General features: G+C 32.0%; 4 protein-coding genes and 1 non-coding gene across 8 annotated transcripts; 3 read left to right on the top strand and 2 right to left on the bottom strand.

The window, feature by feature from the left end:
• Positions 1 to 224: 224 nt before the first annotated feature.
• LOC114177663 (nucleoside diphosphate kinase III, chloroplastic/mitochondrial) lies at positions 225 to 9,714 on the bottom strand. Of its 4 annotated transcripts, XM_085670668.1 has the most exons (15): positions 9,565 to 9,714; positions 8,140 to 8,487; positions 7,930 to 8,038; positions 7,759 to 7,841; positions 7,274 to 7,337; positions 7,050 to 7,167; positions 5,609 to 5,763; positions 5,389 to 5,434; positions 2,769 to 2,858; positions 2,311 to 2,451; positions 1,536 to 1,573; positions 1,384 to 1,434; positions 881 to 1,048; positions 669 to 781; positions 225 to 562 (listed from the first exon to the last, which is right to left on the bottom strand). In XM_085670668.1, exons 2-15 carry the CDS (start codon positions 8,262 to 8,264, stop codon positions 439 to 441), a joined length of 1,425 nt encoding a protein of 474 aa, XP_085526794.1. In that variant the 5' UTR covers positions 8,265 to 8,487; positions 9,565 to 9,714; the 3' UTR covers positions 225 to 438. The 4 variants fall into 4 exon arrangements, with proteins under 4 accessions (XP_085526794.1, XP_027918908.1, XP_027918909.1 ...); XM_028063107.2 differs by lacking the exons at positions 225 to 562; positions 669 to 781; positions 881 to 1,048; ... (2 more) ...; positions 2,311 to 2,451; positions 2,769 to 2,858 and adding an exon at positions 9,149 to 9,238 and having other exon boundaries at positions 5,203 to 5,434; positions 9,565 to 9,702; XM_028063108.2 differs by lacking the exons at positions 225 to 562; positions 669 to 781; positions 881 to 1,048; ... (3 more) ...; positions 2,769 to 2,858; positions 9,565 to 9,714 and adding an exon at positions 9,483 to 9,503 and having other exon boundaries at positions 5,203 to 5,434.
• Positions 9,715 to 11,902: 2,188 nt separating this feature from the next.
• Positions 11,903 to 14,089, bottom strand: LOC114178567 (uncharacterized). Its single transcript, XM_028064561.2, has 3 exons — positions 13,929 to 14,089; positions 12,549 to 12,700; positions 11,903 to 12,089 (listed from the first exon to the last, which is right to left on the bottom strand). The coding sequence occupies exons 1-3, from the start codon at positions 13,996 to 13,998 to the stop codon at positions 12,072 to 12,074; spliced, it is 240 nt and encodes a 79-aa protein (XP_027920362.1). The 5' UTR covers positions 13,999 to 14,089; the 3' UTR covers positions 11,903 to 12,071.
• A 3,494-nt stretch (positions 14,090 to 17,583) lies between these two features.
• On the top strand, positions 17,584 to 18,060 carry LOC146887421 (uncharacterized). Its single transcript, XM_085670573.1, has one exon. The coding sequence runs from the start codon at positions 17,665 to 17,667 to the stop codon at positions 18,013 to 18,015; it is 351 nt and encodes a 116-aa protein (XP_085526699.1). The 5' UTR covers positions 17,584 to 17,664; the 3' UTR covers positions 18,016 to 18,060.
• Positions 18,061 to 19,880: 1,820 nt separating this feature from the next.
• Positions 19,881 to 22,583, top strand: LOC114178565 (RING-H2 finger protein ATL20-like). The gene is made up of 2 exons (XM_028064560.2): positions 19,881 to 21,038; positions 22,024 to 22,583. The coding sequence occupies exons 1-2, from the start codon at positions 20,282 to 20,284 to the stop codon at positions 22,482 to 22,484; spliced, it is 1,218 nt and encodes a 405-aa protein (XP_027920361.1). The 5' UTR covers positions 19,881 to 20,281; the 3' UTR covers positions 22,485 to 22,583.
• Positions 22,584 to 24,859: 2,276 nt separating this feature from the next.
• TRNAA-CGC (transfer RNA alanine (anticodon CGC)) lies at positions 24,860 to 24,932 on the top strand. Its single transcript has one exon. It is a non-coding gene; the product is annotated as a tRNA-Ala (tRNA).
• Positions 24,933 to 25,042: the final 110 nt, after the last annotated feature.

Raw genomic sequence — 25,042 nt, 5'->3', positions numbered from 1 at the left:
ATTAATAAATATTTTGTATTATATACATATATAACCTTATGTCCCTATTTTGAGCATAATAATGTTAAAAACAACTAAATTAAGAAATTAAAAGTAATTTCCTAAAAAATACACTGGTTCAATTAATAATACAACTTATTAATAGATTTTTAAAAGAAATTATTTATGAATTCATTAAAGATTTAAAGTCTCACACATGTTTTCTATTATGAGATGAACAAGTCTTTTAAAGAAAAGCCAATTGACCCATTTAGAACTATTGGCATAATTAATGTCACACATCTAATAAAATAATGCAATTCCTATTAAAATACAATAACGCTACGGATCTCAATCGCGCTTATTTGTGGCTTCTAGAGTTCAGTATAGCCGCTGAAAAATGACTTATTCCAAAAAACTCACTGAGCTTATAGAAAACCCAAGGCATGAGGGAAAAAATCAATTGGCACCATAAATCCACTTCTCTGCATTGCTAGTGAAACTAACTAACTCCTCTGGCTTAAACCACAACTTAATCTCATCCTTCGCAGTTTCGGGACCATCACTCCCATGAATGATATTTCTGTAGGCACAGGAAAGTTATAATCAAATTTGTGATGACCAAATAATGTACAAAAAAATTAAAGAGAAACAAAACTAGCACATTTATTTGCAGAACAAATAGTTACCTTCCAACAACAACAGCAAGATCACCCCTAATTGTTCCAGGTTCTGATTTTTGAGGATCTGTGGCTCCAATCAGCTTTCTGCCATAGGTAATAACTCCCTGTCCTTCCCACACCTGTAACATGAAATTTGGGGAAACAAAAAAATAAAAAACTAAGAACACTGATTTGTTTGATTCCTGCCATCAGAGGTTGAGTCATTTCTATTTTCTAACCATTGCAATAACAGGGCCAGAGCTTAGGAAATCACACAGCCCATCGAAGAAGGGTCTTTCTTTCAGGTCGTGATAGTGCTGTTTGGCAAAATCCTTTGAAGGAATCACTACTTTAATTCCCACAAGCTTGTACCCCTTCCGCTCAAAACGAGATATAATCTCAGAAATCTGAAAGGAAGAAAAACAAATATGGTGAGCAAAACCTGAACTAAGGTCAGAGAGGAAAGTGTGGAAGATATTATTAGATAGTCCTAAATTATCACGAATTCATGTTTCGACTAATGTGCGTGTGACACATTTAAATTAACGAATATAGAAAAAAGAATTCATAACATTTTAATAGAAATTAAGTAAAGATTAGTTGAGACTGTATTTCCATACTCGTCATCATTTCTCAAAGTGGGGACAATATTGCGACCCGTGCGGACAAAGTTGCACTTACTTGTTCACAGTGTTTCAGAAACAAATGATAAAGAAGTGCAAGAAATGAAATTTCACTTTACCAGCCCTCTCTGCACTCCATCAGGCTTGATGGCAATGAAAGTGCGCTCCAGCTGTGTAAGAAAAAAGTAGACACGTTATAATCGTGTCAGGGAAAACAGCACGCAACCAACGGTATCAGCGAAAAAGGTCGTTAAAGAAATGTCAGGTGTACCTCAGCTGCGTGCACCTCCTGATCTTGGAACATGTAAGCTTCACGACACAACGGAAGAAAAAGCAAATAGAATAAAATCAGTAGCAGAATACCAAGTTAAAGGAAGCCCGCACTAATGTTAAGATCACATCGACTAATTCAAAGCACAGAAGCAAACCGTTAAAACTTTGTTCAAACTCTAAAGCTAACAACAAGGTCTTAAAAAACTAGGATATTAAAATAATGTAGAGTGTGTATTACAATCAAAGAATGTCTTAGGAGGATTGATACACACGGAGAACGAAATAAAAAAAAATGGTAAATGTTTATTCACAGTTTTTCCAATTGATTAATCTATCACAGTGTTAAGTTTCAGTTCATGGCGGAGATCGAGGAATGTGTCAAAAATTGGTTAAATCTGAAAAGAATACGCAGGGATTTATTACTTCAAAGACAAGATTAAAGTTTTGAAATATTTTACAATGTAAGGGAATTAGAAGTCTATCACATCCAAAAACTTAACTTGATCTCACACAATTGTATTATATATATTTTTAAAATAATTACATTGTCTGTTGTATCAGATTCACATTTTTGTATATGTACATCTTAGATCTAAACCATCTATATTAATTGTATAGTGTAGATCTACTCACTGAAGACAAATATATATGATATAAACGACAGTGGCCCATTTGTAGCAATTAAAATATGTATCGGTTTGTCACTTTGCGATCACGAACACACAGTAGTCAAAAAGTAAATGCATTGTTTCAACAGTAATCGCTGACCAAACCTGCAGCGGGAAGAGCAATGGCTCCTGAAATCCATGATGATGCGGATCCACTTCCAGAACCACCCCTCCCATGGCTCGAGGACCAAAAAGGCACTTTGCTGCTCAATGAAACAGCCGCAGCAGCCCCAACCGCACGTCCTTCTGTAAAAGCGAATATTCATTTTTCGTCTCCGCGAAACACAAAAACATCTAAATTCAACCCATTCACATTTCCAATCGGTTCCTCACGAAAACCATAACAAAGTACACATGACAAAACAAAGTACACATTTCCAATCCAAAAAAAAAAACAGATGTTCGCGCAAATTATATAAAGAAATTAAAAAGAAAGCAGAGAATCATGGAGGTTTAATTTTAGCGCCACGATATACTGGTTAGGGTGTAAGAAAGGTTTAAATAAAAAAATTACAAAAAAAAATAGAGAATGATGATGAGAAAAAAGGATAGGAGGTAGTTACGAGAGTGAAAACGAGAGGCTTTGGAAGCAGAAAGAAGGGACCTCGCGGCTCTTGAAGCAGATTTGCAAACCTGTGAGGCCATCTTCTTGGCTTCGTTCGACTAGATTGTTCTCAGTGGCAGAGCAGAACAAGAGAACACAAGAATGCAACGGTGAAGAACGATCAAGGATTATCGCTTCTTTTATTTCGCCTACCTTTGCTATTTGGTCCCTGCTTTTTTCTTTCTTTTAACTTTTGGGTAGTTTTTGGTTGGATGTGTAAATTGGAAATGAGTGGTGTGTATGTGAGCACGTAGTGAAGGTTATGGTTAATTAAGTAACTTTACTACTGCGGTCAAACATGTTTGAGTCCACGTGCTAGGAATCGGATCCTCCCCCTATATATGTGCGCTTTCCTGCATTGGCCACTTCTTATTCTCACCTAACTACACTCACTTCTAAAATATTAGTTAAACAAACCGCATAAATTTTTACTTTTTTTTTATTTGGATTAACTAAATTTTAGGTTGATATTTTTATTAAATTATTCAAAAGGATTATACTTTTTCAACTTAATTTTTGTAGTTTACTTACTTTTAATTAGGTGAGAAGACTATATTATGTTGGTTACTTATCTTTATACATTAATAAATATGAAAGTATTTTTTATCAATATAAAATGACAAGCCAGTGACATGTTAAATAACTAGATTGTTACATGGGATTTCCTTATATCATCATATTTATTGATAAAGAAATTTTCATAAGATTGAATTAAAAAATATAAAAAATAAGCATCTTTTCCTACTATTCTCCAATTTAACTTTTCGGTGCATGAATCTCAACCGCTAATATACATTAAACTTAGATAAAGGCAGAAAAAATAATTAAAAAATGGATGGTGAGAGATTGAACTGCACATCCTAAAGTTATTTTCTATCCGCAGGGGATAGATATCCGCATTTATGTTACAGAATAACATTATTAACAGCAGATGAGACAGAGATTTTATTATGTAGAATGCACAATAGCAAAAGGAAATGATGGTTGAAAAGGATGATGAAGTAAGAATAAGATTGATGAATGATTGATTAGTTTAAAGGGTGAGAAAAGAGGGAACAATCCTCTTTTATAGATTCTTGTGTTCCTGGAAAATCATTACGAAACCCCCTCTCTTGTCAAATACTTTACGTGGTACTGTTTCATTTGGACAAAACGAACCGATTCCATTCCCTTTCTGGTGGAGCAAATATAAATGGTAATGTGTATCCAAAAAGAAACAAAAAAAGTTTCTTAGATGAGGCTGTTAAAGTTTGGTGGTTATGATTAGCATGTTAGATAAATTATTTGTGAATAATAAACCCACCAAAAGGGAAGGCACGGATCAATGTAACAACGCTTGTGAAGATAACAAATAAATTTAATGAATCCGCCACCTCTCAAGTCTCGATTGCAATTAAGGAAATTTAAGTTACAAAATACCTGGGGTCACCTTTTGAAATGTCTGAGTATAGTAGTTTTAACTACATAAATAGACTCACTTCATTTGGTTCAGTGTAACGGAGATGGAAAATTAAAAAGTTGTGGAACCCTCTCAATCAATTTCACTCTCAAGATTGTCCACCAAAACGTGGAAATTTTTCTTCAATACGGCTATGTTAGGCCAAAAAATGTATTTAAAATTTATTTTAACCTCAATCAATTAAGTAACTTAACTACCTGTCTGTCTATTTTATTAATCAAAATAATAAAAATAATACTAATGATAATATTAAATAAATACTTCCCTTATTTCTTTACGATCAAAAAAATATCTTTTTTTTTTCACTCATTTCTCACATCTTTTTTCACTGTCCATTTTTTTTTCTTACCAAACTAAATCGGAGAATGAACAAGTTCCGATGTGAAACACGAGCCATAAATATCTCTCCATTATAGCTAAAATTGGCGCTCCTTTAGTATTTGATTTTCACTTCTATTCCTATAATGACTTTTGGATAAGTCTCTCTAGTTTAGTATTTTAGGTCAAATAGAGCTTAATTCATACTCATTCTAAATACATTCACCCTAATCTTGACATTCACATTTTTCTAGATTATTATTTCAAGAATGAAAATCGTTTTGTAACCCAACTATCAACTATTTTATGCCTACAATATTATTTACAGCTTATAAAATCTCCCGAGGAAGATAATGAAAGTTGGACACTAACAACTCATAATGCAGTTGGTGAACAACAGAGATCGCAAGAGTATAACCACCAATCTTCATGCAGAGTTTTTATCCTTCTTTAAACCTCAAGATGCCAAAATAGTCACTATTCAGGTATAAGCATTCAATTTTATGCTTTTCTTCATAAAGATGTACCAACTCTAGTTTACACACATATAGAAAGGTCATTAAAATTGCAAGGTTTAAACCTAATGGATAGTTAAAGTCCTGGTTTGAGCCAAAAGTCACAAATAAATCACTAGTTTTTATTAAGTTACTTTCAAGATATCATCGTCATTTACAAAGTAGCCAAGATTTACAAAGCCACTTAAACTCACCAAACAAGGTGTACTTATATTACATCTCAGTCGAACCATTGGGAACTGAAGTATCAGATTCCAGTTTGCAGTCAGCTTTACAAAATGTATCACATTCCAACTTGCATTCGCTTTGTAAAGCTGATAACCAAGAGTCCACCTGAAAGAAGAAAATTGGAGCCAAACTACATCATTGACACGGTGACATTTGACTGACTTTAGATGGTGATCAAAATTATCAAGGATGAAAATTGCTTAATATCGGTTCAGAGTGTAAAACTAAAATACAATAATAACTATAAATAAGAATCAAATTATCTTAACGTGAACACACCTGTATCTTAGAACTGCTTGAGCATTCATATCGCAATCCATGACGAGTTAAAATATAAAAGGCATACTGAATTTCATCATCTTCTTGCTTAAAACATGGTAAACTTCCTACTTCAATGATATCAGATAGAAGGGTTGAGTCCTGGGGGCTTAGATCTGCAATGGTTTCCCTTCATCAGAAAGCATGTATTGATGCATTGTAAATGAAAGTCAATCATTTAAAAGCTTGAGAATAATTTATGTTTGATTGAGCTAACCATGTGCAGTTGTTCTTTTTCAAAGACAGGTTAAAACACAAATATAAGGCCTTTTCGAAATAGCTTAGTCATATGGGAGAGCTAGTTCTAAGCATGACATAAGGGTCTCCTTGACAAAGCTAAGAGCAAAGTCCCCGCTGCTGCTCCTGTTACTCTATTTAAATTAGGGTGGGTCTACGGCTTGTCCATCCTTTGACATAAAAGGGAATTTTTTAAATAATGATAAAGAGAATTCTTGGAGCTTCCAATAGCTCAAGCTTTTGGAGAGTTGATTCTTGACAGGTTGAAATCCAATCAAACATCATCTAGACGTCTTTAACTATATGGTGACGAAGCCTAAATACGAGCTTCTGATTTAAAAGAACACAATGGTCAATAACAAACTTCAAGATAGTAGAAGAGGTACTATCCAATGGAGAATGAATTTTTCCCTAACCGAGGAATTGATTGTAAAAGTTATTGAAAAGGCATTCCACACGTTGATTAAGAGGTTTCCAACACTTCCATTTCTCATCCACCCACATTTTAAAAGGCACAAATGTAATTTATCTGTAGAAAAAAATTGTGAAGCCCGGTAAATTTTGATGTTCTCATTACTCATATCATGCATTTAACTGAAAAATGAAAATAAGCTCATATTTGGTTGATAAAATCATTTGAAGACATGGATGTTCCAATGGAATATTCGTTCTCGGGTGGTGTTTCTTTATTTACATCTATGTTTCGGTACAATGAAACGGACATTCCATCACTTTTGTGACGAGATACCATTCCTACAGGCAGTCAAATCAAAAGAGTTATCCTGACTAAAACAGTTGAATTCCGGCATCATATGTATGTGAGCAAATTCATGTGACTAATATCAAGTATAATAACAAATACGATGACAAACAGAAAATTGCCGTTATCTATAGATTCTATATCCTACCGCTGGATCCATTTTCATGCATTCTAGCACTACCATAAATCGTTTAGGAGTAAACAAGAATATTCAAAAAGGAATAAAACATCTGCAAATGAATTGACATTTCTTTATATACTCAAAAAATAGATGGTGCGGGAGAACAATATGAAACAAAGAGCAGAGCTTTACTGCTCAGATTTAGCTGCATTAATATTAAAGCAAAGTAATTCTTGAAAATGAGAGCTACAACAAGCACGAAGGAACATGAATTACTGCATTACCTGTACACAACAGATATAAAAATATACATTCTCCGTGGAGAACAACAAAACGAGGAAGCCGGTCATCTACTTCTGTATCATCTATCGGTGCAGGTTCTCCTGGTAGTGCTGCCCATCTCTTTACAAGAAAGTGCAAAAGCAAATGAGTTCAGTTTGTCATGTGAAATAAATAATGAAGCTCAAACTAAAAAAACATAAACTGGTGTAGGGCTGGCAGTTAGTACAGTTCGAATGTATAAATATCCAGATAAACGAGCAGACCGCAAAACTTCATCAATATGTTCCAACCTGTGTTAATTGTTAAACAAAATTAATTTAATAAATCATTATACAAGAAAGCACAGCAGCCCAGCTCTTCTAAACCAATCAAGAATTCCCCACAGAAAGGGGAGGAATAGGTAGATAGGTATTAAACAGTTAACTTCTTTATTTTCTCAATGCAGCTATTTCAACTACAAATAAGACTAAAGAGTAACTGTGTCTAGCACACCAGGAAGAATCACTTGTGAGGAGTGAAATGAATAACAACGAAAGAAAAAGGATGTCCTCATTTTATTCTTAATACTCCAAAAAGTCACACGTATCTAGATTTTAATACTTATGCCAGCATCTACACTCTGCTGTGCAGCTTCTATGAATGAGATCAAGGCACCTAGAGGATACAAGAATTGTGACCGAAAGAATTCTGCTAATTAGTCACATCACTCACTGAGCTTTCAAGTGAGCTTCCCTCTCCTCTATATCAGCAAGTTCTGTTCGAAGTGATTCTACTTCCGCAGCTGTTAGCTCAACCTGCACAATATAAATTTAATTGGTAGGATATAATAGAACCTTGACCGATGACAAAATATGCACAGCATGAAAGCTTCTCAAACCACACCTTTTCCTGACCTCCAGTACTGGAACCCCATGACAGTCGCCGAGGAGAAAACAAGTTCAACATGAAAGCTGTCCTTAATTTCCTTCGAGTCCGTTGATGGCGTGAGGACCTAAACTAAGCTAGATTGAGTGACTCAAATAAATTGAAAGTCTCTTAATAACTGTTTCTAGTATTGCTTTCTTCTATTCATTTTTAACCAGGGAACCATACCTTGAAGATTGATCAGTTCCAGGCTCTGTAATAGATGATGTTCTGCTCTCAGGGGATTCTAAACTTGACGTTGGAACTTGAAAGTGATCAGGGATGATTTTTAGTTTCGGAGGACCATCATCCATTAAATTTACCTTCAACAAGAAGAAAGGACGGCAATCCTATTTTGAGGAGGACAGCATAAGCAGGGTTTATCCTCAAATAATAACCACACCAAGAGGTTAAATCGGCACAAAATTCATCACTTCCTTAGCTGATTCATAAGTTCTAATCAGTTTTTGACTTTCGCCCAGTATGCAGCCAAAGGTCATTTCAGGAAATAATAGGAATATGACATGGGTGCCAGCCCTGAAATGTACAAAAACAAAAGTTCAGCGACACACAAAACATCGACATCCAATCTTTACCACCACCACCAACCCCCCCCCCCCCCCCCCCCCCCCCAAAAAAAAAAAACATCTTGGACTAACACTGGCTAACAAGAAAACAACATAAGCAAATCTTTAGAACATCCAAAACAAGCAGTCCCAGAATAGTTGTGGTTAAACTACTACAACTGAAGAGAAAAGCCTGTTACTTTGCCTTCAATTAGAGTGGTGTGGAATACAAAATCCATTCGTCCAGAAAGATCGTTAGGAAAATGCAGACTACCAATCACATGGGACCATGGGACCAAAAACTCAAGCAAAACAGGCAAGTTCTAGAGAAGATATAAAACTGACTAGTCACGGCATTGGTTTTCCAGCTGCCATAACAAACCAAAGGTATCCCTTTTCCATTATTTCCCCCCTCTCGAGGTAAAAGAAGCAACTTTTTTACGCAGATCAAATTATAAAACATACTGAAAGAATAGCTCCAGCTTAGTATTTCACTATGGTTATGTATTACTCCAAAGTCCAAAGCGAACAGCATGCTGAATACTTAATTACAATGCTTCTTTAAAAGCAAAAAACCGATAACTCAAAAAGACTCGGATGCTCATCTAAATAGTGTGAGGAAAAGACTTCACCTATACAAACACTCCACGTGATCAACAAAAGTCTTCACCCACATTCATCAACTTAAACAACGGAACTCAGTCGAAAAAGTTCGGTAGTAGCTACAAAATACGGAACCAGAAACGTCTGAAAACAAAGAACAATAATAATACACTTCGAACCACGAATCAAGCAGAAACTCAGAACTACTAAACTAGATCAACACATGTTGCTGATATACCAACCCTAATACTCCAGACAAAGCGAAGATCGAAAGAAAACACACAACTTGAGAATAAATAAATAAAATAAAATAAAACAATGGGTCAAAGAAATAGAACATGTGGCACGACAGCTACAGCTTACAAGTTAGAAGTGCCAGAGTATATAGTAAACGACCTATTATTAAAAGTGAAATTTTGTATGAATAGAGTTTGAAGTAATATACCAGAGAAGGGTTTTGGTTCTTGGGGATGGACACTTTCCTCGCTGGAATGGAAAGAAACAGAAAGCGGCTCGAAGCCCAAGAAAATGGTGTTTGTTTCGTACAGAGAGCTACCGTTTGCTGTTGCGGTTATCGCGAAAAGACACTTTTGCCCATCAGTTTTCCCCACCCGCAATTCTTCACATATTAAGAAAATAATATAAAGTTTTAAAAGTTATTAGCTGTTTAAGTATCGTGATTATTAATTATTAATGTGTGTAAGTCATCTTCCATCATTGCAAAAAATAAATAATCAATATATTTTATTGAATTACAGAAGTTATCGTAAATTAATTGATAATAATTTGGTTAAAATATAATTAGGGTAAAATACAAAATGAAGTGAAAATTATAAAAAAAAAAATATGAATAACATTGTTGGGTTAATTGTAGAGTTTAGCGTTAAAAATTGGTTACAAACTCTTAATTTAGTTCATACACATGTAAATTTATTTAAGCAATCTATATGTGTATCTGACATTATCTATGTGATGATATATGTCATTACGATAATATTAATTGAGCTTTCGTACATGTATTCCATACTTAATTTAGTTTATAAAAGTGATGTAAATTCTTCATATTAATATATAATGTAGCACATCATTTGATTTTATATAAATTAACTTAACAATGCATTACACATGAATAGGTAAATCAAAAAATCAACTATAAACATATACTAAATAAAAAATGTGTAAGAGATGTCATGATGAAATGATGAAGGGGCGAAACTAATAATATTTACGTATATCAACTACTTTAAAAGCTTTTATGCAAGAAATAAATTAATAATTTGTAACATTTATATAAATTAAATTATTTTTGGAAAAACAAAAAGAGTGTTATATATATAGGATGGGAGTAATAAAAGAGTATCGTATAAACAGAAATATAAATTTTTTATTTTAGAATAAGAAGCATATTGTTATTTTGTTGCATAAATAATTGTTTATGCTATTTAGGTTTGAGGATATGATTCCATTAAAATGTCAAATATATTTTTGTATGATAAGTACAGTAATAGTTATTAATAAAAAAAAATCAATGAGTAACATTATGATTAATTTTCAGTTTATTAAAAATATTTTTTATCAGAATTTCAATAATTGATTTTCTAGTCAACCCTTGTAAGCACAATTTATCTTTTCCAGGAATTCTATCACCTTTGAGTCAAATCTTAAATTTGATATCAGTGGTGAGCTACTTTTTAAAAAAAATAAATGGCAATAAATTCAAATATTTCATAATAAATCCAACTGTTCGTGCTACATAAGCGGTAGTGGTGACAGTTTCTATAACTGACCCATAAGCATAAAACTCTGCTTGAATTTCTAACGGGTTATCCCTTATTTCTTGGTAATTAGGTAAATAAATGTTTTAAAGTTAAATTTAACAAACTCGAATAGGATATAAAACTGCACTCTACCAAGGAAAAAAAAAACTGCACACTCTGCCAAAATACATGTTTATGCTTACAAACATGTAGGAGATTCTATATCACTTTAACGATAGTGTGCCGAAATGCAGTGTTCTTATCAAATGTAACCTTCCCTAATTTAGATGGATGAAGAGGTGACAAAACGGATTTGGACTTTAAAGTTTGAGTTAAATCCCAATCTAATCATGGTCAAATACCGGTTTAGCGCACAAAAACCAGACTTCCACAGGGCTTGGACTTCATTTTCTAGGCCTCAGTTAAATTTGGGCTTTATGGCCCAGCCCAACAGGTCCGCCTACATTGAGCCAGGTTTTCGTTTTGCTACCGCTAAATGAAATGTAACAGTGGCAGATCAGTGTGAAAAAACATGGCTGCCTGTGGAGGTGAGTTCAGAGACTGCTTTGGTAATTGGTCATTTGGTTTTCAACGAAAAATAAGGTACACTCATACCCTAATGACGAGCCTTTGGGGGATTTTGATGGGCAATGGTAGGATGACATACGTACATTCATTTGACACGGTTTTTATAATGGGAGAGTGAAAAATAATGTGTCAAATGAATGTAGAATGTAGAAGTGTGTCAAAGTATATTTTTTCAAATTTGAAAGCTTTGAAAGTTGCATGGCACAAGGGAATCAAACAACTATATATTGAATGTGATTCAGACCTAGCAGTTCAGCTTTCCACTCATGGCTGCAACCAGCAACATCCTCGATGGAATATGGTCCATAACAAACACTCTTCTTCTCTTACTCTGCACATTTCCTTGCTAATTAAATGTATAACAAGCAACTGAGGCACCATGTGCCTAGGTAAATTGGCTAGTTATAGAAGTAATAGCATGGACAACACGGTTCTCAATTTCAAAGTTCAAACCTGGTCATTTTCCATTATTGACAATTTGAATCAGTAAACTGTGGACAGAAAACTCGAACAACAAAAAGGAAAAGGAAGCATCGTCAGAAGTTTGATGAATCAGAGTCACAGAAAGAAGTCCAAGATACAGGTGCGTTTTCCAGAACAGTTTTCATTAGAAGCAACCACCCAACTGCCAAAAGTCCACAACTTTAAATTAGTAATAGAAATAAACCAAGGGGCAAAAAAACTTGATTTGACTCCCAGTTATCAAGTAGTGATCAGTCAATTAAGCCAATACTTAGCAAGGCTAAAACCAAAGATGATTAGTATTTACAAAATATAAGTATAAAAGAAAAACACGGGAATATTCTGGGAGGAAGACTTCCTCCATGAAAATATTCACTTTTTGTACAGGTATGTAGGTTCCAGTGTGGGAACCATGCACACCCAACGGTTGGACTTCTCCTGGAGGAAGTTGTTAAGAAGCCTAACTAGTAGCAAAGTTCAATAGTTAGTTGCTCATGCAAGGCTAAGCAGGGTCCTAACCCAGTAAAACTTTGTCTCAGAAAATGTATTTCTTATGAAAAAAAGTAACAAGTTTAATCAGAAAAGGCGAAAAACCCAGCACCAAGAAGGAGATTTTCCATACCAAAACTGCTTCAATTTCTTCTTTGGACACTGGAGTTCTTCTGGGCTGAAGAGAGGCCTTCCCTCCCACTGCTGCGGAAGCATTTGAACTTGAAAAGAATGACAAATTAGCATCAGTAGCTGGAGATGCAGCTTGAGTCTCAGATGCAGAACCTGCAATGAAATTTTTCAATAGAATTGGTAATTTTACTCACAGTCAATCGACAGATAATTGAGAAAAAAATTCTGTCACTCGTCTAGAGGATCCAACTAGTACCAATAACAACCATAATTTTCAAAATACATCCGCTGCCCCAAACGGACCCAGTGGAACAAAAAATAGTTCAAAAACCAGATATGAACCCATCACGATCTCGAAGCAAATTTCCAAATTCTTTAACTATTTATTACAAATTTTCATCTTATAAAATACATAATATGATCTTTCTATGTTAATGTAAAATTTTAGTTAGAGTAAATAGTCTAAATATATGGAAGATGTAGAGAAGTTTTACAATGCGATAATTACGAAGGTTGGGCATGATAAGTTTCTTGATTTTATGATAATTACTTTAAAAGTCATATCAACCGTGAATTTTCATTGGTTGACGCAATGTAAAACCTTTTACAATAACAACATAAATATTTAGTTATCACTAATTCGACTACACTTTCAATCACGACCAAACAGGTATTCCAATTTTAAAAACATTTACCAAAACAACAACCACTTAGCCATATCCCATTGGATTGATCAGCTAGCGACACGGATCAAAATAGACTCCAACAAAAACCATATTTTCAATAAATCCATTTTGTACCCTCTCATCAATCACAACATAATCATCAAAATGAAAACCTAGATTGAACAAAAAAAACGCCAAAAAAATTAATTAAAGCATATTAATCCTTCCTAATATTGAATTTTCAACAAGTAAATGGTCTAATTTGGGACTTCAAACACAAGACTTCTTGAAGGGCAAGCGAGACACCTTAGAATCGTTGATGGGATGCAGATAGAAACACCATTTCGTAAACCATGAATCCTTATGTGCAATTAAAAAAAGTAATACTAATAGCCCCTTAAGCCGAAGTGAACGAAGTCCACTAAAACCATAGAGCTTGTATAGAATAATCGGCACAAAACAATATAGCATCACCCTACAATTTGAATATGGGAGTAGTTCAAGCTCACAAAATCAGCTTGGGAGATGAAGAGTAGATCTCACTTATACATATTACTTTGCCCTTGACTCTAATCAACTTTAGTATTTGACTTCATTCCGATTTTAGGCTCAGATTATTCATTGGTTGTGGCGGAAAATGGCAAGAAAGTGAATGAGAAACTCACAGAGAGTGGAAAACGGAGAAAAATTGAAGAGGAGAGAAAGTGTATACCGACCAGAAGCGTTGGCGCGTCTGTTGGGAAACTTTATGCGAGGGATTCGTTTCAACGCCTGAGTTCCACCCATCGTTCACGCTGAGCTGCTACAAACTCACTTTCTGATTCTCAATTCTCCGTTGTCTCGCCACACATGTAAAGCATGTCAATTGTCCACCCTCCATGTTTGGGCCTCACTATTTACACCCAATATCCAATCAACATTCTATAACTCATTTGCACTCTCTTTTTTTCTCTTCACACCCTCCCCACTTGATTTGTAAGGTGTTGTATTCGAATATGCAACCAATGACTATATGCTTATTCTCTGCTGAATACTATTTGTCCAATTTTTCTTTACTTTGTTTTTTCGCAGAGAAAACTTGATATATTTTTTTCCTTCTTATTTACTGTTTTTCATGTATATTTATTAATTTAATTTTTAGGTGGTTGACTAAAAACATGTCTAAAGCCTGTTTTCAAAAAAAGAAGAAGATCGTGGTAGTGTTATAATTAAAATAAAAATATGTAAAAATTTGGTAAGTAATTAGCCAAAGAAAAGAAAAAAACATTTTTTTTTTGTGTTAGAAATTATATACAATAACAATAAGCCACAATTTAACTGTACAAGACCATAATACAAAACAATAATGACAAACAGCTACCTCTATGTAAAGAAATACTGAAATTGGAAAAGATAATCGTATCGTTGTTACAGTTGAGATTAATAAAAATCGAAATGGAAATTTAAAATTTCACCTAAAACTATTTTATGAAAATTGCTTTCATACATAAAACAAAAAAACATATAAAATAATCAAAAAAATAATTCATTGAAATTTACAGACTTTCAATAATAAATAAGTATAATATTAAATGAATAATCTAAAAACAATAATCTAAAATTCATAATCATAAAAATATAGTATGGATATTTAATATCTATAACTATATATAAAGGGGATTCCCTCTTTTGTGTCCATATTTCAAAATATCAATTTTATCCTTTAAATATAATAATTTATTAAATTTTTAAAAATTGACTGTTATTTTTATAATTTTTTATAAATTCGGCTATTTTTTCTTTTTCTCTTCTTCTTTATTTATCAATGATTATTTTTTTCATCTGTTCTGACATATTTTTCTTTATTTTTAATAAATATAATTTTAATTTATATAACAACTTAATAATATTACATTATTATCACCTACTAATATAATATTACACATATTTAAAAAATATATGCACACAGGCACAAGCACGATAGCGCCTCGTGTCTGTGTTTATGCTAGTAAATGTAATTTGGATAGATTATTTTGAAATGTTAATATAAAAAAGTTAGTTTAAGATAGGTACTAATATTTGTATATTCATCGGATACACTTGCCTATATTGTAACCTAACTTTTCTTACAATAGTAGATTAACTTAGTTTATAAACATTTGCATTTTCTTTTCTTTTTTTCTAAATCTTTTGAAGATAAGAAATAAAGCAAAAATTAATTATATTTTACAACTATTTGTGAAAATTCAAAAAATCCAAAGTAAACGTGGTCTTAAAAATTTTAGAATGCTTTAAATCTTAACAAAACTTTCGCTTATAAGGGTTTCAGAAAGCTTATTATAGGCACAATAACATATATAGTTAACTCAAATTGATAGTAACAGAAGTGCATAACAAAAGCCAAGTATTAATTGGAAACATAATCACATGACTAATTCCAACTTAGTCTAATTTTAATCAAAAGCGCGTTGCATAATTTCTCTACGACCAGTTCTTCCAAACACTTTCTAAGATGCCATCATATAATATTCATCGTAGACCAAATAAGAAACCAATGGAAAAAGAGTGAATATGATTTATTTTTTATTTCAAGTACAAAACAGAAATTAATCCCAATGGTAAATTAAAAATAAAAAGTTTTTCAATTTCAACACGCCATTTCTTGAATTGTTTGACCAAGAAGAAGAAAAGGTATGGTGAAATAGTTTAATTTTCTCTGGATGCTGGTCAAAATAAATCGAGTAAAAGGCTTGATTTATTTCTGCCTTTAAACATTTTTGGATTTTAATTTTTAGTTTTTGATCAAAAATTTAATTGTATGTTTCCCCAAAAAGCCAACAATCAAATTATGTGTTTTTTCTTTTAAACTTATGGAAAAAACTTGTGGAAAAATATAAAATATTAATACAAATTTTATATTAAAATAAGAAAATAATTAAAATAAGAAAATAATTAAAATAAAAATATTGAAATAAAAAAAAATCGTATACTTATCATAAGTCTAAAAGTAAAAATAATTTGGAATGATATACGTTAAGTTGAAGAAAACTTTTAGTGGATAATATTTACCATAAGTCTAAAAGTAAAAATAAAAAAAAAATTAAAAGTATGAAAGAAATTGAATGAATATCAAGAGTCGAAATTTTAATACTAAGGAATGAAAAATTATGAGAAAAATATACTGGCATCCCATTCAAGAAAAATAAATAAAAAAGTGAGTGATAAATCATAAAATTGATGGCTATAAACAAATTATCTTAATAAAATCAAATAAAAAAATTTATAATTCAGAAGTCTGTAAAATAATTCTACCACATATATATATATATATATATATATATATATATATATATATATATTATTACATGTGTAACTTTCCTAATTGCAGTTTACTTGAAAAAAAGAAGACTAAACGTTACATTTGACATCTTCATGATTATATCATAAATCCTAATTTTCTTTTATAAACGTAATTTCGTAGCAATATATTAATAACATTCGACTAGTTTATAAATCCTAAAAGCATACTTTATTGAAAAATACACTTAATTGTTTAACTAAACTATTATGTCATTAATGTAGAGAATAAAACCAAAATATGGAGAACAAAATTAGCGGGTGAGATCCATAAAAATTAAAACATAATTGACAAACTTTAACAAATAACTATTTACAAATAAAACCTTAGAACTTTATTATTTTATCTTTGTAACTTTCATAAAAAAATAAAAAATTATTCTATTTGATAACTTTTTCAATTTCATTAAAAATTTATTTGTCAAAAAATTATTTTTCGAAGTAAAATAATGTTTAGGTCACTTTCTAAATCTTTACACAAGTTTTTGGAAATATATTCCACATGTCAATTAAGCAACATGAAAAATAATATTAAAGCCATCATCTCACATGTATACAAAATTATTTTTAACAACGTGATAATTTTCTTTTATAATCTAAAATAATATTTTTAAGTAACTTTCTATTTTTTATTTTTTTATTTATTTATATTTTAGAATCATTTAGAATATATCATTTCAGGTGATAAAAAAATTGTCAATTAATTGTTAAAATATCAGTGTTATATATATATATATATATATATATATATATATATATATATATATATATATATATATATATATATATATATCATTTCAACCATGAAAATAGTGTTTAGAGTTTCACCACAGAAGCAAAACTTGCATGGTTTAAGGAGAATAACAACAAAGGTTATGGGTCAATGACTTGGATCTTGACTAATAGATTTCTAATCACGACTACTTTCATCTCTGGGTCTCTCATTGGCTAAGAAAATTTCCAAGGAAACTAACCTTTTACTATTTTGCATGCCCGTTTGACGCTTCAAACTTGTGCAAGACCAATCCTAAATCATTGCTATAAATTCACTCTTCCATGCCCCTTTTGCTCAGCACTTAACACAGTTTGTTCCTTCGTAAAACTGATTAACTGAGAATGATTCGCACCATGTTTGCATGCTTCGGAGGAAAAGTGTCACATAAAAAGGCAAAAGTGGAGGCAGTGGAAGTGAGAAAAGGAGTTTACAGAGATGAGTCGAGAGAAAAAGAAAGAGTGAAGAAAAGTGTGCGGTTTGCAGAGGTAGAAGCTACGATAATGGGAGAAGAAAATGAAAATGAAAAGGTGGTGGGAGAAAAAGAAGGGGTGAGAGTGAGGGTTAGATTGACAAAGGAAGAAGCTGCAAGGTTGCTCTCTAAATGCAACGAAGGACCTCTTCAGTTCAAGGACATTGCGCATCAACTTCTCTTCGTCCCTGTTGATCGTCTCTGCATTCAAGAATCTCTCTAGCACTCACTGTACCTTCTGCAAATTTTTTCATCTCTTCATCACTGCAATCCTTCTCCTTCCACTGTAATTAATTAATTACTACAATTTTGTTTTTGTAAAAAATGGTTGTATATGTTAATATAATTTTTTTTTTTTGCGTGATTTTCATGTCTACAAAACGAAACACACTCATGAACAGGATCGGATCAGACAGCCGATCCGTGATTTATAACCCTATTCGTAATAAAAAAATTAATTAGTTTATATAAAATTATAAAAATAAAATATAAATTAAATTAAAATTAATATAATCTAATCTAATTAAATATAAATTAAATTTAACTTAATAAAATATAAATTAAATTTTAATTTTTTATGAACAACAAATATTCGTTGATATGAATAATATAATACATATAAACCAGACCTATTTATAAATAAATATTAAAATACATGTATCAATTATTTATCATGAATTTTATTTATAAATATCTGTCACAGACATGGATACTTTTGCAGCATTTTCTCGTGAACAACTTAACTTAATTTATAGAATATCAAAAATTGGTCACCTTATTTGTTTCATGTAATAAATCAGTAAATCAATAATAAAAAAGTAAAACAGTAATAATATAAATAATAAGCAATTCTCATATGATTATTAATATTTGCATAATAATAAATTTATATCTGCACAATACTAGAGTATAAATAGAGTTTACTTAATAAGTATGTACTTTTCAAAGAATTATTATTGCATGATTTTGATGTTTAGGAAACTAAAAATACGATCTTTTTTCAGTAAATTACACTTTCAAGCCATAAAAAGGAGGTTTCATGGGTTCCACATTTCTTACACCATTTCTTCGTGGGCTTTTTCTTGGCCTACTTCTATAATTTTTAACTGCAACCCCACAATTTTAAAATAATAATTTTATCTTTCTAAAAGGGAACTTCCGGAATAATCTTGAAAATTTTCAAAAATATGATTTCTGTAAATTTTTAAAATAAGATTTTCAAAACAGGTTTTTAGGAGGAAGCTTTTCATAACACATTAAATATATTTCAGAACGAGCTTTTCAGAACAATTTTTTTGACATATAAATCAAACCTTTTGAAACAAGTTTTCAAAATATAATTTCTGAAACGAACTTTTCAAAATATACTTTCTGAAACGAACTTTTCGAAATGAACTTTTTAAACAAATTTTTCAAAATACATGAAATGTATCCCAAAACACAAATGGTAGTTTCAAAATGAGTTTTTTATTTTTCAAAACGATTTCTCCCTCTTATTCTTCCTCTCAATGAGTGAATGCATTACAGAGAAGAAATGCAGTAAAACGGTGGAGCAGACAAAGATGTTAGTGACAAAGGCGGTGATGGTATGGTGACATGGAAAGTATTGTAGTCTTTTTCTATTCTATTAAGGAGGTGAAGTTAGTAGTAATGAGGTAGCATGAGGAAAAAGTCTATCGTCATTGTCGATATTTCTTGCACCATTCATTTCCTTCCTACGTCTTACCATTTTATTTAATTCCACTTTTACCTTAAGAATTTTATTACAAACTTAGTGTAATAAAGAAAATATTACACTAGAGAAATATTAACATTATTCGACCGTTCCTTTATTATTATTATTGAATTTAAAGAAGTTGGTGGAAGTGTGTGCCTAATAGGATTAGACCGATCCTTTAATTAGCTTAACTTTACTAGTGAAAAGGATCAATCAGACGAGTTGCCGTGTCAATTTTGGTGAATGCGAAGGGGATTCATGTTTCTTTTATAGACCATAAAAACATTATAAATTCAGTCCTTTTTTTCGATTTTGTGTGTGTAGTTTAAGTCGCAAGCAATTTGAACTTTTTTAACTCTCATCTTTCTAACCAACATGGAAATACTGATTTTCTTTCCCTTTTTTACAACTAAGACTGAACTTTGCCGTGAAAGTTTTTCCACACGACCATAGGAAACTGAAGGAAGCAGTGAATCCCGCTGCCACTTCAGCTGCATTCTTTGTTCTTTATATTTCTGTTTTGTCTCTTGCAATCGGTCATTTGTGGAACAGTTCAATGGGAGTGCCACGCGAGTGCCCTGAATTGACCATTGTTGACAATTACGTAAAAAAAAATTGACTTGGGAGGTTCCATTTTCTACTTCCCTCTCTTGGTGACTTGTTGGGAATGCACTCACCATTAAAGAAACCCCCCACACCCACCCTACCCTTTCCCAACTCAAAACACAACACTTTTCACTCTTAATTATCTCCCTCTCACCCTCTCAAATCAATGGCTACCTCACTCATACTATGTTCTTTCTGTCTCCTCCTTTTCCATCTCCAAACCACAAGAGCCAACAACAACCAACACCCTAACTGTGACACCTTCAGATGCGGCGGTGTAGACATTCTCTTCCCTTTCGGTTTGAAACAATCCAACCAAGATCCTCGCTGCAGCTATTTCCCAGTTCCAAGCTTCCAACTTTCTTGCATCAACCGCACACAAACAGTTATAGACATCCCAGGTTTCGGGAACCTCGTCGTCAAAAACATCGACTACGACTCCCAAAGCATCCAAGTCAACGACCCCAATGGATGTCTCCCAAAACGGTTCTTACACAACTGGAACCTTTCGGGTTCACCTTTTATTTTGAACCCCAGGATTTATGGATCGTCTCCCTTCAACCTCACTTTCATGCGTTGCCCCTCAAACGTCACGGGCTCGTCTCAGTTCCCTCCGTTAATGCCGATTTCGTGCCTTAGCGACAACAACCGAAACTATTCGGTGATAGCTTCGTGGTCGCAACCTATTGTGTCGTCAACGATGATGCCGGAACTGTGTCAAGTAATGTCTCATTCTCTTGTTCCTCTCCCTGTGTTGGACATGCCCATGTGGCCCTTCTGGCCCGATCTCAACACAGACATTGAATTGGTGTGGACCGAACCCAGGTGCGGCGATTGTGCACTCAGTGGTCAAGTTTGTGGGTTCTCTGATAAAAAAAATCAAAGTCTTCGAGTTGGGTGCTTCCCTGGGGACTCCGGCAAAGGTATGGTTTTGATTGATTACTTTGCTCTTCAATTTTCGTTTCGTGGTTGTGTTTGATTCACAACAACATGCGACACGTTGACGCTATAGTTTAGTTGGTTGAGGTTGTTTGTCAAATTTGTAGTTTGGTAGGTAAAGGGTCGATTGATTGAGAAATGAATAAATAAGCAATCAAGCAACTCTTTGTCAACTTCGGGTTTAATGCCGCCATCTTCAGAAATGGATGGCTGTGGTGGAAGTTGACAATATACGCGAAAGAGAAATAACGTCTTCTTATTTCGGAGAACATAGCTTAATTATTTCAAATGTTTCTTCTGAGGAAGAACAAACACATTGTTTATGTGGGATTCAGTAGAAAGATTAAATTTTCACAGCATGATGATAAACTATTTTATAGAACAAACCGTGTCGGAAATAAAAATGAAATTCAGTGAGAGCGACTGGATTTATTTTGTTGCCAAATTTCAAACGACTGAATTTATTTTGCTGCCGAACTTTGAATAAAGAATTTTTTTTCTCGAGGAAACCAGAACCAGTTTGATCACAGTGTAGGGTTCTTTGACTTTCGATTTATGAAAATGGATTATTGGCTCATAATTTCCATTAAAAAACAAATTGGAACACTAAGCATGATTGATGATGAGTTGAAAATATGACAATCAGGTAGGAAAGAATTAGAGATGAGTTGGTTTCTTTCAAGGCGTGAGTCATGCACTCCAACTATATATATCTTAGATTATAAAATAATATTAGGAAATTGTCAAGGTTCAGTTCGAGTATGTTCCACAAAGGAAGCAAGCCTTATGAATTGACATCTATAATTAAAAATAATTATATAGTATTAGTCAGCAATAGCCTATATTTTTCTGAATTCTTAAATCGATTTTTATTATTCAATTTTAATTAATACTTGTATGTAAATAGTAGAAGGTGAATAGAGATATAAAAGAAGGTTTATAAAATATTACTTAATTTGATGTACACAGGTCTTTCGAGGAGTGCAAAATACGGGTTAACCATTGGAGTGGGAATACCAGGTCTGTTATGCTTAATCGGGATTTCGTGCTTTGTCTGCGGCAAGTTTAGGAGGCTGAGCCACCGTCGACGTGGCACGCATCTTCCCATGAGCATTTCCCTGCAACCCGTTCCTTTTGCGGCGGGTCTTGACGGTGCCACCATTGAAAAGTACCCGAAAACTCTGATCGGAGAGAGTGGTCGGTTATTGAAGCCCAGCGACAACACCTGCTCAATCTGCCTCTCAGAATATGAACCCAAAGAGACGCTAAGGAGCATTCCGGAATGTGACCACTATTTTCACGCAGATTGCATCGACGAGTGGCTCAGGTTGAACGCCACCTGCCCCCTCTGCCGGAAATCCCCGGAAACATCCACGGCTTCCTTTTCTTCTTCCTCTCCCGCTTCCTCCTCCTTCTCCTCTCCACAATAGACACCCTTTGCTTCTCAATAAATTGTTACCAAAACCTTTTTCAATTCATTTTTTTTCTTTGAAAAAAGAGTTATTCAAAATCACAATTTGTTTTTTCAATTCTATTTTGTTACTGTTGTTTAACCACGACTTTGAACCAGGCCATGCCGCCGGTCAACGCATAATACAGAGAAAAAATATTGAATTTTCCTAATATTCAAAATGAAGGGTTAAATACGTTTCTTTCCTAATCGTAATCAGTTTTTTTTTCCTTAATTTTTACTTAATTTAGTTCTTAATTTTGAAATTAGAAAAATGTGTCGATTTAATTTTTTTTAACTAAATTTTATTAAATTTTTTTATTTTTCAAATATATTTTATAATAAATTTAACATTTAAATTATTAACATATTTTATCATTTCAATATTAGTTAAAAAATATTAAAAAACAAGGTTGAAATATAAATTTAACAAAATTTACTTAAAAAATTAAATTTATATAATTTTAAAATTGAAAAATTAAATTAAATCAGTAATCTTTAAAAATCGAGAATAAAAACATAATTAATCTAAAATAAATAATCACGACAAAACTTCGATGGTTTTCAACAGAATTTTTTTTTATTATTGCTGTAAAGTTAGGATGAAAGATTTCTTTTAGTTTTATTATGTGCCGGCTTGTATGTTAAACCATTTTGATAATGTTTTATTAGACACCGGAAAGTTTGTATAAATTTGACCGTTAAGTTTAGGTAATTCATCGTAGTCATTCTACTTTCCACAACATTTTTTAATTTTCGATCTATACTTATTAAATGTTTAAATTTTTTATTTTTTTTAAGATGTTTTCTTTTGAATAGATTGGTAGAAATAACAGATATTACTATGGTTGATATGTTAGTAAGTTTTAAGTGCAAACGCAAATAAGCCAACAAGCAGACCAACGATATCACTTAATAAGTGTCTCTTGATACATATATATATATAAGCACCCTATTTTTTATTCAACACCTATCCAGTATTAGTAAAATAACATTTTTACTTTAAAATATATAATAATTTAAAATTAATTAACTAAGAAAGAATAAAAAGTATTTTTTTATTAGGTGTTAGAAAGGGATATGAAGATTGATAGGTGTAAATTAACATTTTTCCTTTCATTTATTTGTCATGAGAAAATTGCCGCAACAAGAGTTTTGTTTTTCTTTTTTTTCCTTTTGGTAAATCATGGTTCTTTTTTATAGCTTTATAGCTTTATGGGATTTTAGATTTGTAAATTGATGTTTTGGTGGAGTGATTGATTTTGGGGTTTTCGGTAATCAGATACTATTATTTTAATACATACAAAACTTTTATTTACACCTTATATTTACTATTTTACTTTTTAATTTCTTAATATTTTTACAAATACAAAGGTTGTTTTTTTATTAATCAAAATATTTCTAAAATTAAATTGTCAAATGATACAAGTAGTGTAAAAAATCATTTTTTTTCTATAAATATAGTTAATAGCTGCATTTTCTAGATAGTTACCCTCACTTTAGGAACTCCTAAAAAATGAAATATTTTCTCAGTTAAATATATTTTTGATTTTTTAATTTTTAGTAAATTTTGAAAGTTTAGACCAATTTAGTCTTTCATTTATTGAAATACATAATTTTAGTCTTTTAATCAAATTTTATTAGGTTTATTTGATGTTTCGTATGCATTTCAAAAGTGTATATGAGTTGTTTATACTGTTAGACATATTCTTGCTGTAATGTTGAGTCAAATACTATTATGAAACGCACTTAAAATGTTAAATAAATTTAACAAAATTTGATTAAAATGATTAAATTTACGTATTTTGAAAAACAAATGACTAAATTGATAAAAATTTCAAAATAAACTAATTTTAAAATTTACTGAAAATGTAAATGTAGAGACGAATAACATATTTCATATTTCACCTGTATCAAAATTGTAGCAAATACAATGAATTCAAATTACTTAGTAAATAACCAATTCAGTAACAATAAAATAATCTCATAAGATTAACTAAAAAAAAGTTACAACTTAAAGAATATACAAGGAATCAAGTCAAACCAGCTTGCAAATAACACCACAAAGAAGTAACATACCAAAACCAATAGATTAAAGAAAAATATTTACCTTGAATTTCTATGTTAGTAAAAAGAGTCTCATCAATCATATGTCAGTCTTCTTTCATTAGATAATTAAATGAAGAAAATAAAAATATTAAATTAATTTAAAATAAAATATGATTAAATTAAAAGAAAAATTATGATGGTAGAATAAATAAAAATGCAGGACGAAGTAATTTATTCAGCCAATTTCAACAATTCAGTTATCATATTAAATAATATGACAATACATTATACATAACAGTCAAAATCGGGGATGTAGCTCATATGGTAGAGCGCTCGCTTCGCATGCGGGAGGCACGGGGTTCGATTCCCCGCATCTCCACATTTTTATGTTTATTTTCTTCACAATCCAAACCATTAGTGTTCTGATTATTTAAAATCTCGAAGCAAATCAACGGCCACAACGTACTAAGTTATCCAGTACATCGCAGA

This window comes from Vigna unguiculata, chromosome 3 (assembly GCF_037176805.1).
Source record: "Vigna unguiculata cultivar grain cowpea cultivar isolate G323 ecotype 2 chromosome 3, ASM3717680v1, whole genome shotgun sequence".
Lineage (NCBI taxonomy): Eukaryota > Viridiplantae > Streptophyta > Magnoliopsida > Fabales > Fabaceae > Vigna > Vigna unguiculata.
The sequence above is the reverse complement of the archived record's forward strand: the minus strand, read 5'-3'. Positions and strand labels throughout refer to the sequence as shown.